This window comes from Artemia franciscana, chromosome 1 (genome assembly GCF_032884065.1).
Source record: "Artemia franciscana chromosome 1, ASM3288406v1, whole genome shotgun sequence".
NCBI classification, from domain to species: domain Eukaryota; kingdom Metazoa; phylum Arthropoda; class Branchiopoda; order Anostraca; family Artemiidae; genus Artemia; species Artemia franciscana.
In genome coordinates this window covers 45,802,456-45,824,675 of record NC_088863.1, presented here as the reverse complement: position 1 = coordinate 45,824,675, position 22,220 = coordinate 45,802,456, and the positions used below count along the sequence as shown (strand labels likewise).

At 34.1% G+C, this 22,220-nt stretch overlaps 1 protein-coding gene across 2 annotated transcripts in view; it reads right to left on the bottom strand.

Annotated features, from left to right (window-relative positions):
* The window catches only part of LOC136030462 (uncharacterized), a 417,595-nt gene extending 401,297 nt beyond the window's left edge, over positions 1 to 16,298 (bottom strand). For both annotated transcript variants that reach the window (XM_065709472.1, XM_065709478.1), the window contains exons 1-2: positions 14,287 to 16,298; positions 13,232 to 13,338 (exon numbers count right to left, since the gene is read on the bottom strand). In XM_065709472.1, the coding sequence (XP_065565544.1) occupies positions 13,232 to 13,338; positions 14,287 to 14,479 (300 nt within the window). In that variant the 5' untranslated portion in view covers positions 14,480 to 16,298. The remainder of the gene's footprint in view (positions 1 to 13,231; positions 13,339 to 14,286) is intronic.
* Between the last annotated feature and the right edge of the window lie 5,922 nt (positions 16,299 to 22,220).

Sequence of the window (22,220 nt, the reverse complement as noted above, 5' to 3'; positions counted from 1 at the left end):
TTACGCTATAGTTTTTATTGTTTTATAAAGTAGAGTTTTGAGAAAGAGTCAAATTTAGCGTAAAAAGTGAGGCATTGAGGAGGGGCCAGTCCCTTTCCCATACGGAATAATTTCTGTTCGTTATATGTTTTAATGTCGCTCCTTACTTTAAGTTAAAAAACTTGTTTTTTTTATTTAATCTTAATAGAAGTCACATCACCGTTAAAGTTTTTATTGTTTTATGAAGTAGAGTTTTGAGAAAGAGTCAAATTTAGCGTAGAAAGTGGAGCATTGAGGAGGAGACAGTCCCTTTCCCATACGGACTAATTTATGTTCGTTTTATGTTTTAATGTCGCTCCTTAAATTTAAATCTATAGTAGATCAGAATAGTATAGTGGATTTATCACTAGGAGGAATGGTGGTATATTAAAGTCTGTATTTTAGATCTAAGGGGCAATTCCAGGAAGGCTAGAAGGGATTTATTAATACAGATTTTATTGGATTTAGGCCTTCTGACTATTTGGTAGTTAATATGGCAATAAAAATTGGGAAATCTCTCTCTAGAGTTGCTGTAAGTAGAACTGGAGTAAAGGAAGATGGCATGGTTTCCCAAAGATTGTTTTCACTATATCTGAATCATGTTGTGAAAAAGTTTAAGCAAAATAGGCTCCAATGATACAGCTTAATTTGACATGGTTCTATGCTCTACTATTTGCAAATAATATTTTCCTATTGGATGACTCAGCAAAAGCCTACGGATACTTTTGGATATTTAGCGGTATTAGTTTAAAACAAAAACTTTTCCGAAAAAGAAGTTTTTCAAAGAAAAGGAAAGAATCATTTAAAACTTAATACAAAAACTTACCTGTATAATAATTCAAACTTAAAACAAACAGAAAATATTGTAAATGAATGATTGACACCAAAACGATCAGAAATTCTTACTGTCTTTTTTTTTTTTTTTTTTTTTTTTTTTTAATGTTTTTGTGCTGTTGCATTGGTGATTTCTCTTTTCGTTATATAATCCAATGTCAACGTAACAGCTACTGATATAGATAAATAGTTAAACCCTAAAACAAGAAAAAACCAAAATGAATGCTCAAGTCTAACCTAATATGAATATAAATTGCTACAGACGGAGATTAGCAACTGCTCCCCTCCAAACCATATACCTTCTAAAATCTAGTGTTTTTACCTGTATTTATTGAAAACTATTTATTTTAAACAATGTACTTCAATTTTCAAAGCATCAAAGCAAAATAAACAATAAAATAACTATAAGAATCAAGATGACTGGAAAAAACTTATGAAAATGAACCCTTAATTTATTTATTTATTTTATTTTTCACCCACACAATAAAAAAAAAAACACAAGATATAAAAATACAGAAAAAGAAAAACAAATACACACACAAAATCAACGAAAAACGCATAAGTCGGTGATGAGGGGACAGGCGCGCAGAAACTGTACTGGAGAGTTTTCTGTGTAGAATAGTCAACTTTAAAGTTATATCAGAAATTGAAAACTTTCTAACAAGAATCCGGTTTTTGTCCAAGACGGAGGATATAGAAGAAATTTGCAAAATTTGAAATAATTTATCTGAATTCTTTTTAAATTACCATTATTAAGAAGGGGGAAAATACCTGAAACACAAAGGGCAGAATGATCATAGAAAGTAGAATAAAGTTTGGCCAGTACATGTCTATTATACTTCTCTTTGCAATCTGATTCTTTTTACTTATATCACAAAGAGTACGCTGACATCAACTTGAAAGATTGTTAGTAATAGATATACCGAACCAACGAATACATTAAACAAGAGGGATAGTGAAGTTAGTACAGTGAAGGGGAGTAGCAGTAGTACAGTTATAGGGAATAAATTCACATTTATCTATATTAAGTGAAAGGCCAATATCAGAGAAAACATCAGAAACTATAGAGAACATTTGAGAAAGTCCCTTTATGGAACGCTTAGCTAGAAGCAAGTCGTCAGCATACGCAAAATAAGAAACATCCACAAGACCAGAAAGGTAGGTGCCTGACATCTTAGCCAACCCACTTAGCGTAGAGGACAGAACACCGTCCTGCCTAACTCCTCTTCGTACCCTTATAAAACCTAAGAACCATTATAACAGAGAGATTGACCCCAGAATTATACAGAGATCAAGCGCTTTTGAAAGATCAAAAGCGCAAATATAAAGACCATTTCCCTTGGAAGAATTATCAGCCAGTAAAGAAGACAGAATCTTATGTGCATACTGACAACCCACCCATGCTGAAGATCAAATTGGTTCTCACCCTCATTAATATTTTTAGTCAAAAAAGGAAGAAGGATATGCTCAAATATCTTACTAATATTACAAGATACAGTTATCGGTCGATAGCAGGAACAATCAGTCGGTAACTTTCCCATTTTTAAAATTGACGAAACAGTGTCACACAGAAAACTCTCAGATACACTTGAAGTGCATAAACACATTTGAAAAAGAAGCTGAAGGAAAGATATAAGGGGCGGGGTGCAATCAATTGGCATATACGTCTTATAAATACTATTCTTACCTTTTGAATCAGATTTTCAACTTTTCACAGTATCAATTAGGGAAGAAAAAGATATGGGTACTATACGGCGTTGCAAAAGCGTTGTACTAAAGAGGGAGGGGGGGGGTAAGAAAGCGAGTATATACAGAATGCACTGAATAGTTAATCATCAAAAAAATCGAAGAATAGTATTTATGCTAAACTAAAGGTGGAAGGCAGTTACTTGTCACAGTATCATCATTTAACTTGTCAGAATTGATCCCTTTTTGCCAATCTTTCCTACTCACAGGGAAATCTATACCGCGGTAACGTGCTGACCGCATATAACGCTTATATTGGGTTTTAGTTTTACGTTTGAGATCAGCCACACACACAAAAATTGGTCGACCACATTCATTCCATATCTGGAGCCATACTTTCGCTTTATTTTTATCGACTTTAAACAAGGGTCCATTGACCAGATAGGTTTTTTTTTTTGCGAATGCGTTGCGAAGGTACGACAGCTTCTTCTGCCTTTTTCTTACACATCAGAATTTGTTGGTTATAATAACAGTTGGTTATAATAACAATATAATAACAAGTTGGCTATAATAACAAGTTGGTTATAATAACAGTCAATATTGACTTTACCCTTCGTATGTACCTGGTGAAGAAGATGATATGGAACACGTATGGTAGAAAGAAGGGCTGTCAAAGTAGAGATGTAGTGCGGTATATTTGCTTTGCTCCAGTTGATTTTTTCAAACCACCTCGATTTTTCTCGTGAGAAATTGGTTTTCAATAGATTAATATCCATTCTAAATGTCACTGAAATTGGCATGTGGTCAGTATCTTGCTCGTTAACATGAACAGAAGCAGAAGAAGAGATAATACCAGGCGAGCAAATAATATGTTCAATATCACTTGTACTTCCAGAGTGATGAACATATGAAAATTTGTGGGATTTGGGCACAACGCAGTACGGTGGAAGACACTCAAAAACTGAATCACTTACAGAAGATTGATTAATATCAGTATTTAGGTCCCCAATTATTATATACTGTAGAGAGTTTGACAATACCTGATTCACAAGATTCTTCAGCAGACCACAAGCCTTTGCGAATTTAACCAAGAATCTGATCGAGTATCCTTCGTATGGGATATAAGAGTTTGTAAATACAATATTGCCAACACTCACAGGCAAAAAAAAGTTTTTGGAGTAGAAGAGTACTGGAGAGGGTAGATGAATGTCTCGTTTAAAGACACAGGCTAGTCCACCGGAAAGATGGCCGCCAGTAAATTTTGTTGGACTCAGGAACGCAGTATGATACTGACTTTGACGCAAAAAATTCAAACCTTAAGTAGTGAAAAGACGCTCCTGGAGACATACCAAATCGTAGGAGCCGTAAAACTCATTAATAATAAAATCCTTATCTTTGGTGCCACATATATTAAACGAAATAACCGAGACTGAAGCACTCCTGGTTGAAGGGTAGGGCTGCACTTTATCTGATCTTTAATAAAAGGGCAGGAAAGCTCTAGGAAGGGGGTTTCTGACCGCAGTTTGCGCAGTTGGGATCTGCAATGTATGGCTAATCTTTTGCTGATAAGTGCGGCCCTTCACAACGAGCACATTTTGGGAGAGCGCTGGGACAGGAGTTTTGCAGATGCTCTCGTGATCGGCATTTAAAACAGTATTTGGGTAGGTCCTTAAACTCGTAAACAGGAAAAATTTCACAACCCATCCTTGAAAAACGTAGATTGAGCAAAAAAATCCAAAAATTCCAGTTTCACAGACTTAGATAGGTTCAATCTTTTAGCATCTTTGATACCGTGTTGGCTTCCGAGTTCCGTAATATTAACATCATTAGGAATATTACGTGATATACCAAAAAACCACTTTGGAAACCACTTTTGTTGTAGCACCGGAGATTGCATTCTAGATTGACGAGAAGAAGTTCTTCGTATGAAACTTGTCCATACTGAAATGCAACTTGTCATTGATGGGCTTTACGATACGCACTAGTTCATGTCCAGTAATCAGGTCTATAGCAGCTTTTCTCTTAAAAGGGTCAGATAAGGCGTCCTGCATAATTGAGACGATAACGGTTGCATCTGAATCTAGCACTTGGGTAATTGTGGGAAGCTCAATTTATAATTGTTAAGTTTTGAAGACATTCCTAAAACAACTTGATGGAGCTCGTTAAATTTTAAGAATAGAGAGGGGTAGGCAGTGGCAGTGACGCAGGGTAGTTCTGTAGGACACTTTATGACGAAAGTTGGAACAATAATGTCAGTTTCGTCAAAAGATTTCAATAAAGCAATTATGTCGCCGTTTAAGGCAATCTTCATGACCCGGATATAGCTGCTACAATAACATCTTTGTCATCTTGACCGAATTAGTGTCAAGAAATTCCACTCCATGCCTTTTAATCACATAAACGGGGGTGTAAGTCGTTCCCAAAGACATAGTTATTAGGCTGTCGACTATGGCGAATAAATGGCTATCTAAGAATTTTGATCCGGCGACTTTGGGGAAAAATGAGCGTGAGAGGGGACCTAGGTGCCCTCCAACTTTTTTGGTCACTTAAAAAGGGCACTCGAACTTTTAATTTCCGTTAGAATGAGCTCTCTCGCGACATGGGACATTATAGGACCACTGAGCCGATACGATCACCCCTGGGAAAAAAACAACAAGAAAAAAAAAATAATAAATAAACACGCATCCGTGATTTGTCTTCTGGCAAAAAATGGGAAAATCCACATTTTTGTAGATAGAAGCTTGAAACTTCTATAATAAGGTTCTCGGATACGCTGAATCTGATGGTGCGATTTTCGTTAAGATTGTATCACTTTTAGTGGGTGTTTCCCCCTATTTTCTAAAGTGCGGCAAATTTTCTCAGGCTCGTAACTTTTGATGGGTAAGACTAATCTTGATGAAACTTATATATTTAAAATCAGCATTAAAATGCAACTCTTTTGATGTAACTATTGGTATCAAAATTCCATATTTTACAGTTTCGGTTACTATTGAGCCGGGTCGCTCCTTACTACAGTTCTTTACCACGAACCGTTTAATCCATTGCCTTTTAGTGGAGTTACTTCCCTTTTTAAAAATAAGGGAAATTTCCTCAGGCGTGCAGCTTTTGATGGGTCACATTCTTTTTTTTCTCTCCCCTTTACTCCTCTTTTCAGAATTTTTGTTATAGAGGGTTTAAATAAATTATTATTGTTTTTTTATTAAACTTGAAGGTGCGAATCAGGTTCACTTGAAAACAAGCGAGGTTATTTGTCTTTCCAGATATAAAAAACAATTTGATTGGCATACAGAAATATGTCGCTAAAGCAAAGGAGCGGGATTTTAGCACACTTTTTAATAGAGAAGCTTTGGGTATAAATCAATCCTTTTCTCCTTTCCTCGACCATATTGAGCCCCGAACAAGTGAATAATCAAGTTTTGTATCAGGAGCTCTTAGGATAATGTTTCACTACCTCTTTATGCTAAATGATCAATGTGGTGATATTCCAATGGGATATACAAAGAGTAAGGGTAAGTTGCGAGAATGAAGACTGACACATCTGTCGACAAAACAAAATCTCAATGACGTAAAGCGTTTGGTGACGCTTCGAATTTTTTTCAGTATAATAATAAGGATAATTAATTTAATTTATTTAGTTGCGGGAATGATGATCTGTTTATTTAAGAATTTTATTTCTTCTTCCTTGCTTTTAGAACTTTTTTTTATGGAGTCCACCTTTCGTTAGAAGCAGCACCTTTATTTTAAAACTCTACTTTACATGATCTTTACGTCTTTTAAGGTCCTTCATTATATTCTAAATTACAGACATGACTATAAGAAAGCTTGTGTATGCTGTCAAGAATTCAAATTTGGTAAAAACATTGTTAATCTTTTATTTTCTATTACTTGCCGAAAAGAAACTGAAAATATACAATATGTACATTTTGTATTACGGATAAAATAGGAATTCCTTAAAATTGGCCAAAAAATGAAGTTTAGGAGAAAAAATATGCCGTATGAAATAATATATTGGCCATGCAACGTGTCTGCACACACAGAAGAGTAACAAAATCTTCTTCGATGGAGCTTTTGAGGCCCCCTAGTTCCCAATACATTTGAAAGAATGTCACAGATGCAAAATCTAATTCATTTGTCCCAAGCAATTTTTTCTTTTGTGCTACCACCTCCTCTTTATGCATGCGTGTCTCTGTACTGCTCTTAAATTGCCATGTTTTTTTGGTGGTAAGCATAGAATACTCTTATGCTCCTCATGTTTTAATTAAAATGCTGCTCATTTTGGAATTCTTCAACTGAAGAGTGACTAGAGAGTTATGTTATCTCAAAGGCGTAATTTTTGGGCCTTTCAACTATGCTGAACAAAATGCATATCTTCAAATTTTAATCAGACGAAAAAAAGGGCTTGTTGTCCAATCTACTTGGTCACTTAAAAAGATCACAATAAATTTTAATTTCCATTCAAATGAGCCCTTTCCCGATGTTCTAGAACAATAGGTTCGATGCAAAGACGTTTTTGGAAAACAAGCAACATTAAAGAATAAAAAAAATAAATGAACGTGCATCCGTGATCTTTAGTTTTTCCAAAAATACGAAATTCGCCTTTTTTGCAGATGGGAGCTTGAAACTTCCACAACAGGGTTCTTGAATGCGCTTAACCTAATAATGTGACTTTCATTAAGATCCACTGCCTTTTAGTGGAGTTACTTCCCTTTTTGGAAATCAGGGAAAATTCCTCAGGCGTGCAGCTTTTGATGGGTCATATTCTTTTTATTTCTCTCTCCTTTACTCCTCTTTTCACAATTTTTGTCATACATGGTTTAAATAAATTATTATTATTTTTTGATGTATGGCACTGTTGTATACTGTGTATGTTGTTGCCAATAAGACACCTTAGCTATATCTCGAGTGGCAACATTACATCTATTACTACTTCTGCTCTTACAATTTGAATAAAACAAACGAGTGTAAGTATTTCCAGGTTTTCAAAGAAGATAGATAGCGTATTTTGGGAATGGCATTAATTTCTATTATTCAAGTCAACTTGATGTGGTATAAAACTAAATTATAGTTTTAATAATAATTCTATGTGCGTCGAGATTGAAAATTGTTAAAAAAGCTTATCCAAAGTAAAAATAGCAAGCAAAACCAACCCTAAATAGAAAAACTAAATAAGAATTCGAAAAGAGACAAAATATTATTTTTTCCCATTAAAAAACTATTTTAATAAAAACAGAGTTTCTGAAAACAGTGATAACAAATTTTTCAGAGAAAAATAAAAATCCATGAACCCAAAAATGAGCAGAAATAAAGTCAAGAAATCTTCCAAGCATAAAACTACCACAAATCACCATAAATAAATAAATAAATGAAGCCCAAAAAGAACAGAAATTACAATAAATAACCAAGTCAATATGAAAACGAGCAAAAATTAACACGAGTAGGGTTGAAAAACCCGTGCCTTCTTAAAAACAGAACACAATTTCCACTTTACTAAAAACTACCAATGACCATAGACTGTTAGTTTAATATACATATATTCCTTAAAGTCTTAATAATTTTTTTATTTATTAAAGTCAATAAAGTGAAAACAAATTTTGTGTATCTCTATATCTTAAGTCTTTGTTTCTGATGGCACTTTCTAACTTGTATTTTCTTCAAAATGTCAAGCTTGTCACGGTTCATCTCTAATTCTTTGTCTTTTAGCCAAAAATCACTTGACTCAACAAATGCTGTTGCTTTGATAAAAGCAATTTGATTTGAAATTGTGTCAGCATCTTGAATAGATCAACTTTCCACCGTGATGAGACCATGCAGGAGGATACATCAGAGGAAGACCAGGGACGGAATTCCTACCCAACATACACTTTCCTTCAGCAGAAAGTGTTTTATACTGATGCCCATTTAATTTGATAATCTGTTTTTCGGACAATCCTTTTGGTTCCGTTCACATTGAAGGATACAAGTTTAGCAGAATACATGGGTGCATGGCAGTTTTAGGTTTAATGAATACCTCGCTACAAATATTACAAGACTGATGAATTTGACATGGCAAGTTGTCCTTTCTTTAAGTTACCAAAATCGGACAGTAAATTTGTATAGTAAATGTGTATACGTAAATTCGTTTACAGTTCAAAACTGGGAGTATGTGATGATTCCAGCTACTCCCTCAGTTCGTTCAGACCTCGGTCTGGCCGTTGCTGTGGGGCGTGCTTGGAATTTGGTTCCCGCTGAGATCCGGCAGTCACGAATACTTGGCTCTTTTAAGAGACAGATGAAAAGTTTCTTATTAAAAGTTTCTTATGGTTAAATTTTTTGAGGGAGGGGGTTGTTATTTTGTTGCCGTTGGATCCTCGATGACGCAGATAATTTTAAAGGGTATTTTATTGTCAGGTGATGTGAGGGTTGCTGTTTCGTGGGGACTGCCGGTGAGTTGATTTATTTTCCTTATAGATTTATATTTAGATATTGTTTAATATGTTTATTTCAAGCTTTATCATTCTTTATTTATCCTACGTCGTTTCTCAAATAACGGGCCATTGAGCTCTTTGGGATATTGTCTTTGTTATAGTTATTTTATGGAAATAATTGCAAATTGAACTTCAAATCTCAGTTTCGGATGGTGCTTTCTATATTTAACTCTATTTACCTCCGTTTTGACATGAATGTTATAAGTCCTTTATTATAAATGAAACTTTGACCGTTTTCGGAATCCTTTATAACTAGTAAACGGCGTCATTGGTAATAACTATATGGTTTCAAATACAATGATCAAAGTTTCAATATAAAACCATGTATGATGTTTTTTGATTACAAAAGGCGCAAAATACTACAGCTTCCTTTTAATTTGGCCTATATACAGTTCTCTACTCTAGTCACTACTCCAATAGTGAAGACAAACAAAGAAAAGAAGCCTGCTCTGAAAATTTGATAAATTTCTGTGAGCCTGATCGGTAAAATATATGTTTCTTTTCTCTCAATTTGGCCTACTTGAGTTTATTCAACTAAAGTAATGAATGCAATTTCAAATGTTGACACAAGGAATTTTTTTTGCGATATCAGTACGTGACTATGCAAGTTCATCTCTTTGGTATTCTTTTCATCATCAGTGTAAATAAACCCAAAGAGTTTTTCAATACATCTTGCTAGAAGAGAATTTTCAGGCGAAACTGTTTTAAAGTTGGTCTAGCAAAACGGACAATTTTGGTTACATTCCCATTGAAGGAAACAAGTTTTTCAGAATGTACGCATGCATGGCAGGTTAACCGGTTAGTGAATACCTTGTATGCCCTCAGCGCATAATTTACAACCCTTACCCTCAGGTTCTGAGGGACTGTTAAAAAATATTTGTATTATAATTCGTTTTCAATGAAGCGCCAATGACGCAGTAGGCTTTATACTTCATAGTTAGGGAAGGGGTTAGTATTCAAACTCTTGTTTATAGTATATTTATATATTAACTAAATTTGCGTTGAACATTCTTGGAAAGAACTAATAAAACTAAACTAAATATTTGATATATAATTATAATAATTGCTGAACGCTCATCAGTTCCAAGTTTAACTTTAGTGTAATTTTTATGTTTAGTTTCAATGTTATAATGAGAACAAAAGAAAATACGTTTGGTATAATTTGTTTTCAGCAAAGCGCCAATGACGCAGTAGGTTTTATGCTTTTACAATGAGAGAAGGAAGCAAAACCAAAACTCTTGTTTCTAGTGATTTTTGTTCGTTTCAAGCTTAATTTGCACGTTCAGTTTAAGTTTTACTCGTTTTAAGATTTATTTATTCGTTTATATAAGTACCTATTGTATGTGTGTTTGCTATGATAGTTAATTTAATTTTTTTTTTCGTTTTAGGTTCCAGTTATACTTCAATATCAAAATAATTTTTCGTTTTAAGCCTGATTTGCATATTCAATTTAAGCTTTATTCGTTTTAAGAATTATTTATTCATTTATATTAAAACCCATTGTATGTTTTTTGCTATGATTGTTTATATAATTTTTGTTCATTTTGGGTTTTATTCATTCTTTAATAGTAATTTCTGGTCGTTTTGAGTTATAGTTATTGTAGGTTTCTATTAATTCCAATCTTAAGTTTAACATGGTTTTTACTTTTCTTTAGAAAACTTCTTTTTCGGAAAGTTTTTTTAATCAATTAATTAAAATAGTTAAGTGCATTCTACTTAAGAAAAACTTAATAGCCCACAAAGGGAGAAGGAATGACATTTTGATACAATTAAAACAAATACAATTATGGTGAAAATTCGGATGCCAAACTCTCAAAACCGAAATGCATTCAGGTGTATTGGATTTTTGCTTGAAATTTCACACTCGAGTCTTGCCGTTTAACAAGAAAAAATATCTCTATTTCGTCAATATTTTTTGAGGTGATAGTAAATTTATCCTTCCTTAAAAAATGTCAAGTTTTTCATTCTATTTTAGAATGTAAGGCTAGAGGCTGAAGTTTTTTAATTTGAAAATGAGAATACTGTCAGACAGAGATTGGAGTGTTAAAACATTTTTTTTCGAAATTTTGTTCTTTTTTCTATAATAGTCTCAATTTTTTGCTGAGATAAGCGGTGCAGCGAATTTGTCTTTTAGACAGTTCTGATAGTACATAATCTTTCAGACAGAATCATAGAAGGATATATATATATATATATATATATATATATATATATATACAAGCTGTTGGGGCGGCGCTTCGCGCCAGCCCCAACTACAATGGCGCGTAACTAATATGGCGTGTAACTAATAAAAAAACTAAAAAACTAAAAAAAATAAAAAAGAAAAAAAAATAAAAAAGGAAAAAAATGAAAAATAAAGGAGAAAAACAAAATTTTTATGAAAAAAATTAGCTTCAAGAAATCTCACCAGACGTTTGAGCATTGCTCTTTCAAATATCTTAGAGAACACTGACAGAAGAGAGATCGGTCTGTAGTTCCCAGGATCCTTTCGGTCACCTCCTTTAAAGAGAGCTATAACACGAGCAAGTTTAAGACGTTTGGAAAATACTCCTAGTTCAAATGACCTATTAATCAAGTGGTAAATGGGGATGATAATCGATGGAAGAATATGTTTATTTACTTTAGCAGAAATTTGGTCGAAACCTGCTGAAGAATTCTTTAAAGACAGGACAATATTTCTAATTTCCTGCACCGTAACCTCCCCAAGAACCATTGATTTAAAGCACGAGGGACCTAAGAATTGCTTCCAAGACTGTGACACAGAGGAATAAGAAACGCTATTAGCAGTTTTTTTCCCTATCTCCGCAAAGAATTTATTCATATGATGTCAAATTTGGCCTTTTTCTGTTACAAGTTGATCGTCTACAATGAGACACTTAGGGAGACCATCTGGTTTCATGGACGGCCGACTAACTTCCTTAATCACGTCCCACGTCTTTTTTATATTTTTACTGCAATCAACAAATCTTTTTGTAAAATATACTGTTTTAGCTCTGCGAATAATTGATTTCAGAAAATTACGGTACAACTTAAATGCTTCTAACTTGGCCTTATTTGGTCTTTTTTTGTACTCCTTCCAAAGGTTCTGCTTCCTTTTTATTGATTTTAGGACTCCAGATGTTAACCATGGAGCTACAGGTGTTGATCTTTTTGATCGAGGATTATTTAAAGGAGCTTTTAGACAATAAGACGTGACTTTTTCCTTGACAGTATCATAAAACCGGCCAAATATGTCATTACAATTGCCTAAACTAATATTTTCTGGTAGAGAAAAGTCCCATTTATATGTACCAAGATCTTCTTTCAGTCTATCCAGCTCCACTGGTGAGCAGCAAAATCTCGGTTTATCCTGGGGGACTAATCTTTGTGGATTTTGGAGGACTTGAAACAGGGCTGAAACTGGCAAATGGTCGGAAATGTCAGAAAGCAGTACTTCATTCCTAATGGAGTGTAGCGATGAAAAAATATTGTCAATTAATGTTGCTGAGTGGTTTGAAATCCTTGTCGGTATGTTTATACAAGGAGCCAATCCGTACGAAATTAGTAAAGACAAGAGATTAGAAGCCTGCCTAGACGACGATTTCGTAAGGTCAAGGTTAAAGTCACCCATCAATATAACTTCATATTTTTCAGCAAGAACTTTCCTAAGAACGCCATCTAATGTTTCAAGAAATTCAGTCACAGATCCGCTTGGAAAACGATATACTTCGCCAATTATTACCCTTTTCTTAGCGTTAATTGGGATTTCAATAAAAAGTGACTCAAATATTTTTTCATTATTTATGCATAAATCATGTCTTAGTACAGCCTGAAAATTATTTTGGATGTAAAATCCGAGTCCACCTTTTTTGCCCATCTTACGGTTAAGAAAAATCGACATATAACCGGGGATATCCAAAGTACCTGATTATTCTCATTCAAAAATGTTTCACAGAGACCGATAATTGCTGGGCACGAATCCCTACATAATAATTGAATATCGTCGAATGAAGAATTTAGGCCCTGAATGTTAAGATGCACAACCGGAAAAACATCGCCCCACCGAGCTCCGGAGCCCCAAAATCTCAGCTCCTCCACAAACACGCTATCAATAATATTCAAAAAATGTTCATCAATTATTTATAATTTCATTAAAATTAACTCTCTTAATTTCATTATCATTTAATCTCTCTAATGTTATGTTGGCGTTAATCCCCAACGGAGAATCAAAATTAACCATAATTACTTACCGATACAGGTGATCGAGAGTCATGCTGTAGTCGCGTGAACACCAGTGACGTCAACTGCTTAACATTCCCAAGTAAAAAGGCTAAGACACGAACTTGATTATTTTGATCTGAAACAAAAAAAAATGACAAGTAAAATAGCACAGGAAGGTGTAAACACTGAGGGAAAAGAATGAAAAATAAAAGGGAAAAGTACAATAAGACAAACAACAATAAAGAACAGCACATTTTTTTTATATATAATATATAGAGTGGAAGCGAGCACTCGCTAATGATCATGCGTCAGAATCAAAATCAGTATTGGCCGAGGGGGAAACTAGCGCAAACGGGTCGTAGCATGCGTCACCAACCTTGATCCAGTTGGAACTAGGAGTCTTTTTGGATTTTAGCCACAATCTAGTCCCTTTTTGAACCACCTTGGTGTGAAACACTTTATCGGAGGGAACTTTACAATTTCTTAAATTATAAGCCGTACTCAGAAGCTCTTTCCGACGTTTAGCCAATTCGAATGGAAGGTCAATACTGACGCTTTTTCCCGTATTTCTTAGATTACCAACACTAGCCATAATATTATCCTTATGTCGAAGATTTAAAACAGATACAAGAATAGGGTCCGATGCCGGGCGCGAGTTTTGTCTGATGGGACGTTTAGCCTTACTTCTAAGTCTATAGATGGCCGTAAACTTAATATCCCTGTAGTTCTGTATCGACATTTCTGATAAAAAAATCATTAACAGTTTCTTCAATGTTTTCATTTTCCTTGTTGGGTATCCCATGGATAAGAAGATTCTTGCGCTTAGCGTACAATTCGGTTCTTAAACACTGGTCTTTAACTGCAACAAGTGCAGATTTCAAGTCAGTGTTTCCTTTTTTTAACGCTGCATTCTCCCTACGAATAATTTCAATTAATTGCTTCAAGTCGTCAATACGCTCATCGAAATACTTTTTCGAGACAGACATCGATAATTATATTATATCGGTAATTAATATATTGCTAAATATACAGTCCGCTCGCTTCTTTCCTCAACTCATCAAACTGAAATATCAAAGAAACTTACAGGCATGGGCCCCTTTCTTCATAAATCCAAATAAGAGGGGCCCCGGAATTAAGAATGCAGTAATTGATGTAAAACAGGCCACAGTTAAGAGAAATATCACGAAGTAAAAGAGATGTCTTGCCTCGACAAGAGTTAGTTCAGTACTAACATATAAAAAGATTGTCAGGTTTCCCGACTCTTGAACATGCAACATATAATTGTCCACGAGAAAATCAATCCGTATTCAGATCTATACCTCATTATTCTAATGATTGCCCTTGAGCTTTGTTGATGGTGATTGCTAATCAAACATTCCCTGTGTCCCCATCGTCATTTATATATCCCCCTGTGCCCCCCGGCGTCCCCGTTGTAGTTGTGTCCCTGTGTCCCAGTCGCCATTTATAGAGGACAAACATGACGTCAGTCGACACACACGTCCCAGTCGTCATTTGTAACCCGGTGTCCCAGTCTGTAATTTCTCTTTGAGTGTCCCGGTCGTCATTTATATTCCCTGTGTCCTGGTCTGTATATATATTCGTTTTTGAATGGGTATATGATGAAATAAATATTTTTGTTTTTTTTTCCTTTTTTTTCTTTTTAGTTGTTTTGGTTTATACCTATTTTTAGCTTTTTCTTTTTTTTTCTTTTTAGTTTTTTGTAGTTTTCACCTTTTTTATTTTTTTTTATTTTTAATTTTTTAGTTTTCTTTTTCTCCTTTATTTTTCAGTTTTTTTCCTTTTTTTTAGTTTCTTTTTCTTTTTCAGTTTTTAGTTTTCTTATTAGTTTTTAGTTGTTTTTTTTTTCTTTTTAGTTTTTTGCTGTTTTTACCCTGTTTTAGTTTTTTAGTTTTTTTTTTCTTTTTTAGTTTTTAGATTTTTACCTTTTTTTAATTTTTTTTTAGTTTTTTAGCTTTTTTAGATTTTTTAGTAGTTTTTACCTGTTTTTAGTATTTTTTTCAGTTTTTTTCTTTTTTTCTTCTTTTGTATTAATGCTAAAGCCAAGGTTCGAACATGGAACCTCTCGGACCTAGAACCTGGAACATAACGCTTTACCAACTCAGCTACTTCGGCTTGAATACATTTACCTTTTTTAGTTTTTTTTTATTTTATTTTTTTTAGTTTTCTTTTTCTCCTTTATTTGTCAGTTTTTTTCCTTTTTTTAGTTTTTTTTCTTTTTCAGTTTTAGTTTTTTTAGTTTTTTATTAGTTTTTAGTTTTTTTTTTCTTTTTAGTTTTTTTGTAGTTTTTATCTTTTTTTAGTTTTTTTGGTATTTTCTTTTTAGTTTTTTTTGTAGTTTTTATCTTTTTTAGTTTTTTTTTCTTCTTTTGAACTAATGCTAAAGCCAAGGTTCGAACCTGGAACCTCTCGGACCTAGAACCTGGAAAATAACGCTTTACCAACTGAGCTACTGTATTTGTATCGGATTAACGACGCTTAATGACTACTAAGGTCCCTGCGTCGGCCCTGTAGTGCATTCCTGCAGCATGATTCGATCTCTGGGTCCCGTATTACCACACTAAGGTCAAACCCACTGCGCCTACACAGGTAGTTATATAGCTGAGCTACTTCGGCTTGAATACATTCTTTTTTGAATTGGTATGTGATGAAATAATTCAGACGTCATATGCAGACAGTGACGTCACTCGACAGACACACAGACAACTTATTTTTATATATATAGATGTCCCGGTGTCCCGGTCGTCATTTGTGTTCCGACGCCCCGGTTTGTGATTTCGTCAGTTGACAAACATGACGTCAGTCGACACAGAAACATGACGTCAGTAGACAGACACACAGACAAACAACTTATTTTTATATAGATAGATGTCCCGGTATCCCGGTCGTCATTTGTGTCCCGATGCCCCGGTCTGTAATATCGTAAGTTGACAAACATGACGTCAGTCGACACACAAACATGACGTCACTCGACACACAGACAACTTATTTTTATATATATAGACTAGTTGTTAGGGTGGCGCTTCGCGCCACCCCAACACCTAGTTGGTGGGGGCGCTTCGCCCCCCCACCCCAAGCCCCCCCATGCGCGTAAGTCGTTACGCGCCATATTAGTTACGCACCATTGTAGTTGTGTCCCTGTGTCCCACCAGTGAATATATAAAAACATATATATATATATATATATATATATATATATATATATATATATATATATATATATATATATATATATATATATATATATATATATATATATATATATATATATATATATATATATATATATATATATATATATATATATATATATATATATTTATATATATATATATATATATATATATATATATATATATATATATATATATATATATATATATATATATATATATATATATATATATATATATATATATATACATATATATATATATATATATATATATATATATATATATACTAGCTGTTGGGGTGGCGCTTCGCGCCACCCCAACACCTAGTTGGTGGGGGCGCTTCGCGCCCCCCCCAAGCCCCCCCGCGCGCGTAAGTCGTTACGCGCCATAATAGTTACGCGCCATTGTAGTTGTGTCCCTATGTTATATAAACTTGCGAATATACAACATTCTTTGCTGTCCCATTGTCTTTGCATATAAATAGATTGTCAGGTTATCCCCCTGTTTCCCCCGGTGTCCCCGTTGTAGTTGTGTCCCTGTGTCCCGGTCGTCATTTATATTCCCTGTGTCCCGGGTCCCGGTCATCATTTGTATCCCGGTGTCCCGGTCTGTATATACATTCGTTTTTTAGTTTTGTTTTTCTCCTTTATTTTTTTCCTTTTTTTTCTTTTTTAGCTTATTTAGATTTTTAGATTTTTTAGTTTTTTTTATTAGTTTTTACTTTTTATTTCTTTTTAGTTTTTTTGTCCCGGTCGTCATTTATATCCCCCTGTTTCCCCCGGTGTCCCCGTTGTAGTTGTGTCCCTGTGTCCCGGTCGTTATTTATTTTTTAGTTTTTTACCTTTTTTTAGTTTTTTTAGTTTTTTAGCTTTTTTATTTTTTTTATTAGTTTTTAGTTTTTTTGTAGTTTTTGCCTTTTTTTTAGTTTTTTTAGTTTTTTAGCTTTTTTATTAGTTTTTAGTTTTTTTTGTAGTTTTTGCCTTTTTTTAGTTTTTTTAGTTTTTTAGCTTTTTTATTTTTTTTATTAGTTTTTAGTTTTTTTTGTAGTTTTTGCCTTTTTTTAGTTTTTTCAGTTTTGACGTCACCTGATCCAGTTTTTTCAGGTGACGTCACCTGATCCACGATCCACAGATCCACAGACAACTTATTTTTATATATATAGATAGTTTTTTTTTTTTTACTTATGTCCTGGTCGTCATTTATACTCCCTGTGTCCCGGTGCTTTGTTGATTGCTAATCGAACATTCCTTTTGTCCTGGTCGCTTTCTCTTTGAGTGTCGTCATTTATTAGTTTTTTCCTTTTTTTTTTTTAGTTTTTTATTGGTTTTTACCTTTATTTTAGCTTATTTTTCAGTTTTTTCCTTTTTTTTAGTTTTTTTTTATTTTTTATTTTTTTTATTTTTTTACCTTTTTTTAGTTTTTTTAGTTTTTTTAGTTTTTTAGCTTTTTTACTTTTTTTATTAGTTTTTAGTTTTTTTTTGTAGTTTTTGCCTTTTTTTAGTTTTTTCAGTTTTTTTTTTAGTTTTTTATTGGTTTTTACCTTTATAGTTTTTTTAGTTTTTTAGCTTTTTTATTTTTTTTATTAGTTTTTAGTTTTTTTTTGTAGTTTTTGCCTTTTTTTAGTTTTTTCAGTTTTGACGTCACCTAATCCAGTTTTTTCAGGTGACGTCACCTGACACATCCATCCACACATCCATCCACACATCCACAGACAGACAACTTATTTTTATATATATAGATATATATATATATATATATATATATATATATATATATATGTTTTTAACTACGTAAAACTTGCGAATCCCCCTGTGCCCCCGGCGTCCCCGTTGTAGTTGTGTCCCTGTGTCCCGATAATTTATATTCCCTGTGTCCCGGTCGTCATTTGTATTCCGGTGTCCCAGTCTGTAATTTCTCTTTGAGTGTCCATATGATGAAATAAATTTTTTGTTTTTTTCCTTTTTTTCCTTTTTGGCCAACCAAAATTTTTTGTTTTTTTCCTTTTTTTCCTTTTTGGCCAACCGTCTGGGGCTACACGGAAAGCAGGTCGTCCTTGTCTGGGTTGGGAGGATGTCAAAAATAAAGATTTAAGGGAAATTGGAACTTCCTGAGAGGGTGTAAAGAGGGAGGCTTTAAATAGATTAGGTTGGAGGAGGAGTTCGCGTAACTGTGTTGGCCTCAGGTGGCTTGGTGCTGCAGTGAGTTATTAATAGTAGTAGTAGTAGTAGTAGATGTCCCATTGTCTGTGCATATAAATAGATTGTCAGGTTTGTCGACTCTTGAACATGTAACATAAAATTGTCCTTGGGAAAAACAATCCGTATTCAGATCTATACCTGATTATTCTAATGATTGCGCTTGAGCTTTGTTGATGGTGATTGCTAATCTAACATTCCCTGTGTCCCGGTCGTCATTTATATTCCCAGTATCCCGGTCGTCATTTGTGTCCCAGTGTCCCAGTCTTCAATTTCTCTTTGAGCATCTCGGTCGTCATTTATATTCCCTGTGTCCCGGTCGTCATTTGTGTCCCGATGTCCCGGTCTGTAATTTATCTTTGAGTGTCCCGGTCTTCATTTATATCTCCCGGTCGTTATTTGTGTCCCAGTGTCCCAGACTTTAATTTCTCTTTGAGTGTCCCGGTCGTCATTTATATTCCCTATGTTCCGGTTTTTAGTTTTCTTTACTTTATCTATCAGCCCCAAGCCTGTTTTCTTGCTGTTTTTGTGATTCCTCGGCAAGCTTTCTTTTCTTCTTTATCTATCAGCCGCAAGTTTTTTGGCATAGACTCTTTGAGCAGCTTCCTCGGCTGTTGCCATTGTAGGTTCTTCAGTCATTTTACAATTAAACATTTTTCCGTCTACGATCTTCTTACAATTAAAAATTTGTCTTTGAACGATTTTCTTAAATACCTTTAATGACGTCATCGTCATAACAAACATGACGACAACTAACTTCATGACGACATGACGTCACTCGACAGACACCCAGACAACTTATTTTTATATATATAGAAGATAGATTAGATGCAGAGAACAAATGGTGTCGTTGAAGCGGGGGGAGGGGGCAACGCAATTCCTTTCTCTTTACGCTAAAGTTTGAATCTTTGCCACAATTCTACTTTTTAAAACAATTAAAAGCTTTAGCGTAAAGAGCGAGGGATTGTGGAGGGGACAACCCATTTCATATACGGAGTAATTTATTTTCGTCTTAAGTTTTAATGTCGCTCCTTACTTTCAGTTAAAAAAACTAGTTTTTTTATTTAATTAACATAAAGAAAACGAGAAAAATAGCGCTCCATTAAATTTCACAATATTTTCCACATTAATATATTTCCAGATATAGCCTACTGCGATTGAAATTTTGTCATTAAGTAAAACTATGAGCCTAGTTAATTGCAAAATTGAAAAATGTTCTATGCTTAAAAAAGACAACAAAATGAAATAGAAATTATTGAAAAATAAAATAAGACTTAATGCTTTTTATAATGATATTCGCACTATAGATGGGCCGAATCGGTTGTAGTTTGGTCATGGAATTTGCTATAAGGGGATCCGCTCCAGAAATCATTTTATTAATTCAGTATTTATTTCCAGTATTTAATTGAAACTCCAATTGTCTTATTTGTCATTGAATTGCCTAATAATCTCTAAGAATGTCCTATTCCTTGTGTTTTGGATACTAACACATAAATATTTAACTGCCTCTAGGTACAATACCATGCTGACTTCACGCTATTTGTGTTTTTCTATATATTTCTCTTATCCAGCTCCATAAAAAAGAACTGACATAAATGTGCTATGATTTATGACTGAAATTAATCGCATTTCGCCAAACGCTAGCGCTACTTTGCGGACATTTATGTTTCCATCAGTATTCTGTACGAAATGTCTGCTGAGAATAGAATAAAGTGAATTTAAACAATATGTATATTTTTGTCACAATTTAGAAATTTTGCGTACACATATAAGCGATACCAACTCATTCTCTTTTTCTATTGTTATCAATTTTATCATGCAGAACTAGAAGACCGTGCTTCAATTGTGAAGAGGATTAACGACATTAGAACAAAATTCAGTATAACCCCCTCCGGAAATGTATACCCTCTCCCCCATACTTTGATTTACACAAGAAAAACTTTTGTGTAGTTTTTATGGAATATTTTTTTTAAAACGATGATACAAAGGGTAATGTAATTTTAAAACTCTAAAGATTCAATTTCAATTGGCATCTCTGGCAATTTTTGATTAATATAAGGTTTCTGTCGCAATGATGCCAAGAGTTGTTCAGATTTTCAGGATATTCTTTGTCAAACAATGTCCAACGAACAAGTTAATAATTTAGACTCTATATTTCGAATACTTTCAAATTTAAAATACGGTTGCTTTTTAAATGTAGGGATTATGTCACAATATAATGTTTCACAGTCTACAATAATACTTCGACTTATCCCGTATCTTTACTCAGACATCGCTATTGCGCTGCATATGAGCTTTATTTCGGCTTTGACCTGTTGATATCCTTGCTATCCATCAGTAGAAATTGACGAATCCATAAACAAATCAATTTAAAAAATTATAAATAATATCTCAATGAATCATGTATATTATAATACATGCTCTACTAGACCAAGTCTAAAATGAAAAACAATGTCATTTTGTCTTTATTGTATAACAAGTGCTAAAAGTCTAACAGGTGATAATCTGTTATGATGTGACTGCTCAAATGCATCATTGATGTACTTGGCCTGCTACTTCTTTGACAAAGAAGTACTTTTTTTAACAAAATGATTTGTTAATTTGTAAAATTATTTGGGATAAAGTAACTTAGATAAAAATTCTAAATCTGTTTTTATGGGTAAAAGAAATGTATCAGCTTTGGGATGATTTATAGTTGTACAGCTTCAAACTTTTGTAAATTTTGAGGCCAAACTTTTATCTTCTTTTTTACTGGTATATGCTTTATGGGTAAAAATCTTAAGGAGTTTTTCATAAGCAAAATGATAATTGTCAGGTTTTTCAAGGTTTTTCTCCTTTTTTGCTTAGTAAAGAATTCTCTTTCAGAAATATAGGATACATCAAATTTAAATGACATATCCTGCTGGGTAAAAAAAGCGCATTTCTTGTACAGTCGAAATCCAATAACAGCTAGTCTTCTTCTTTTAGTTACGCGCCATTGTAGTTGTGTGCCTGTGTCCCACCTGTGAATATAGATAGATATATATCTATCTATAAATGACATATCCTGCTGGGTAAAAAAAGCGCATTTTTGTACAGTCAAAATCCAATAACAGCTAGTCTTCTTCTTCTTCTGTATAAAAATAAGTTGTATGTATGTTTCTTACACTATCTTCTATATATCCCCCCTGTGCCCCCCGGCGTCCCTGTTGTAGTTGTGTCCCTGTGTCCCGGTCGTCATTTATATTCCCTGCTAGCTTTTGGGGTGGCGCTTCGCGACACCCCCACACCAAGTTGGTGGGGGCGCTTCGCGCCCCCCCAAGCCCCCCCGCTAGCGTAAGTCGTTACGCGCCATTGTAATTGTGTCCCTGTGTCCCACCTGTGAATATAGATAGATATATATATATATATTTTTAACTACGTAAAACTTGCGAATATACGACATTCTTGGCTGTCCCATTGTCTGTGCATATAAATAGATTGTCAGGTTTACCGACTCTTGAACATGCAACATATAATCGTCCATGGGAAAAACAATCTGTATTCAGATCTATACCTCATTATTCTAATGATTGCCCTTGAGCTTTGTTGATGGTGATTGCTAATCGAACATTCCCTGTGTCCCCATCGTCATTTATATATCCCCCTAA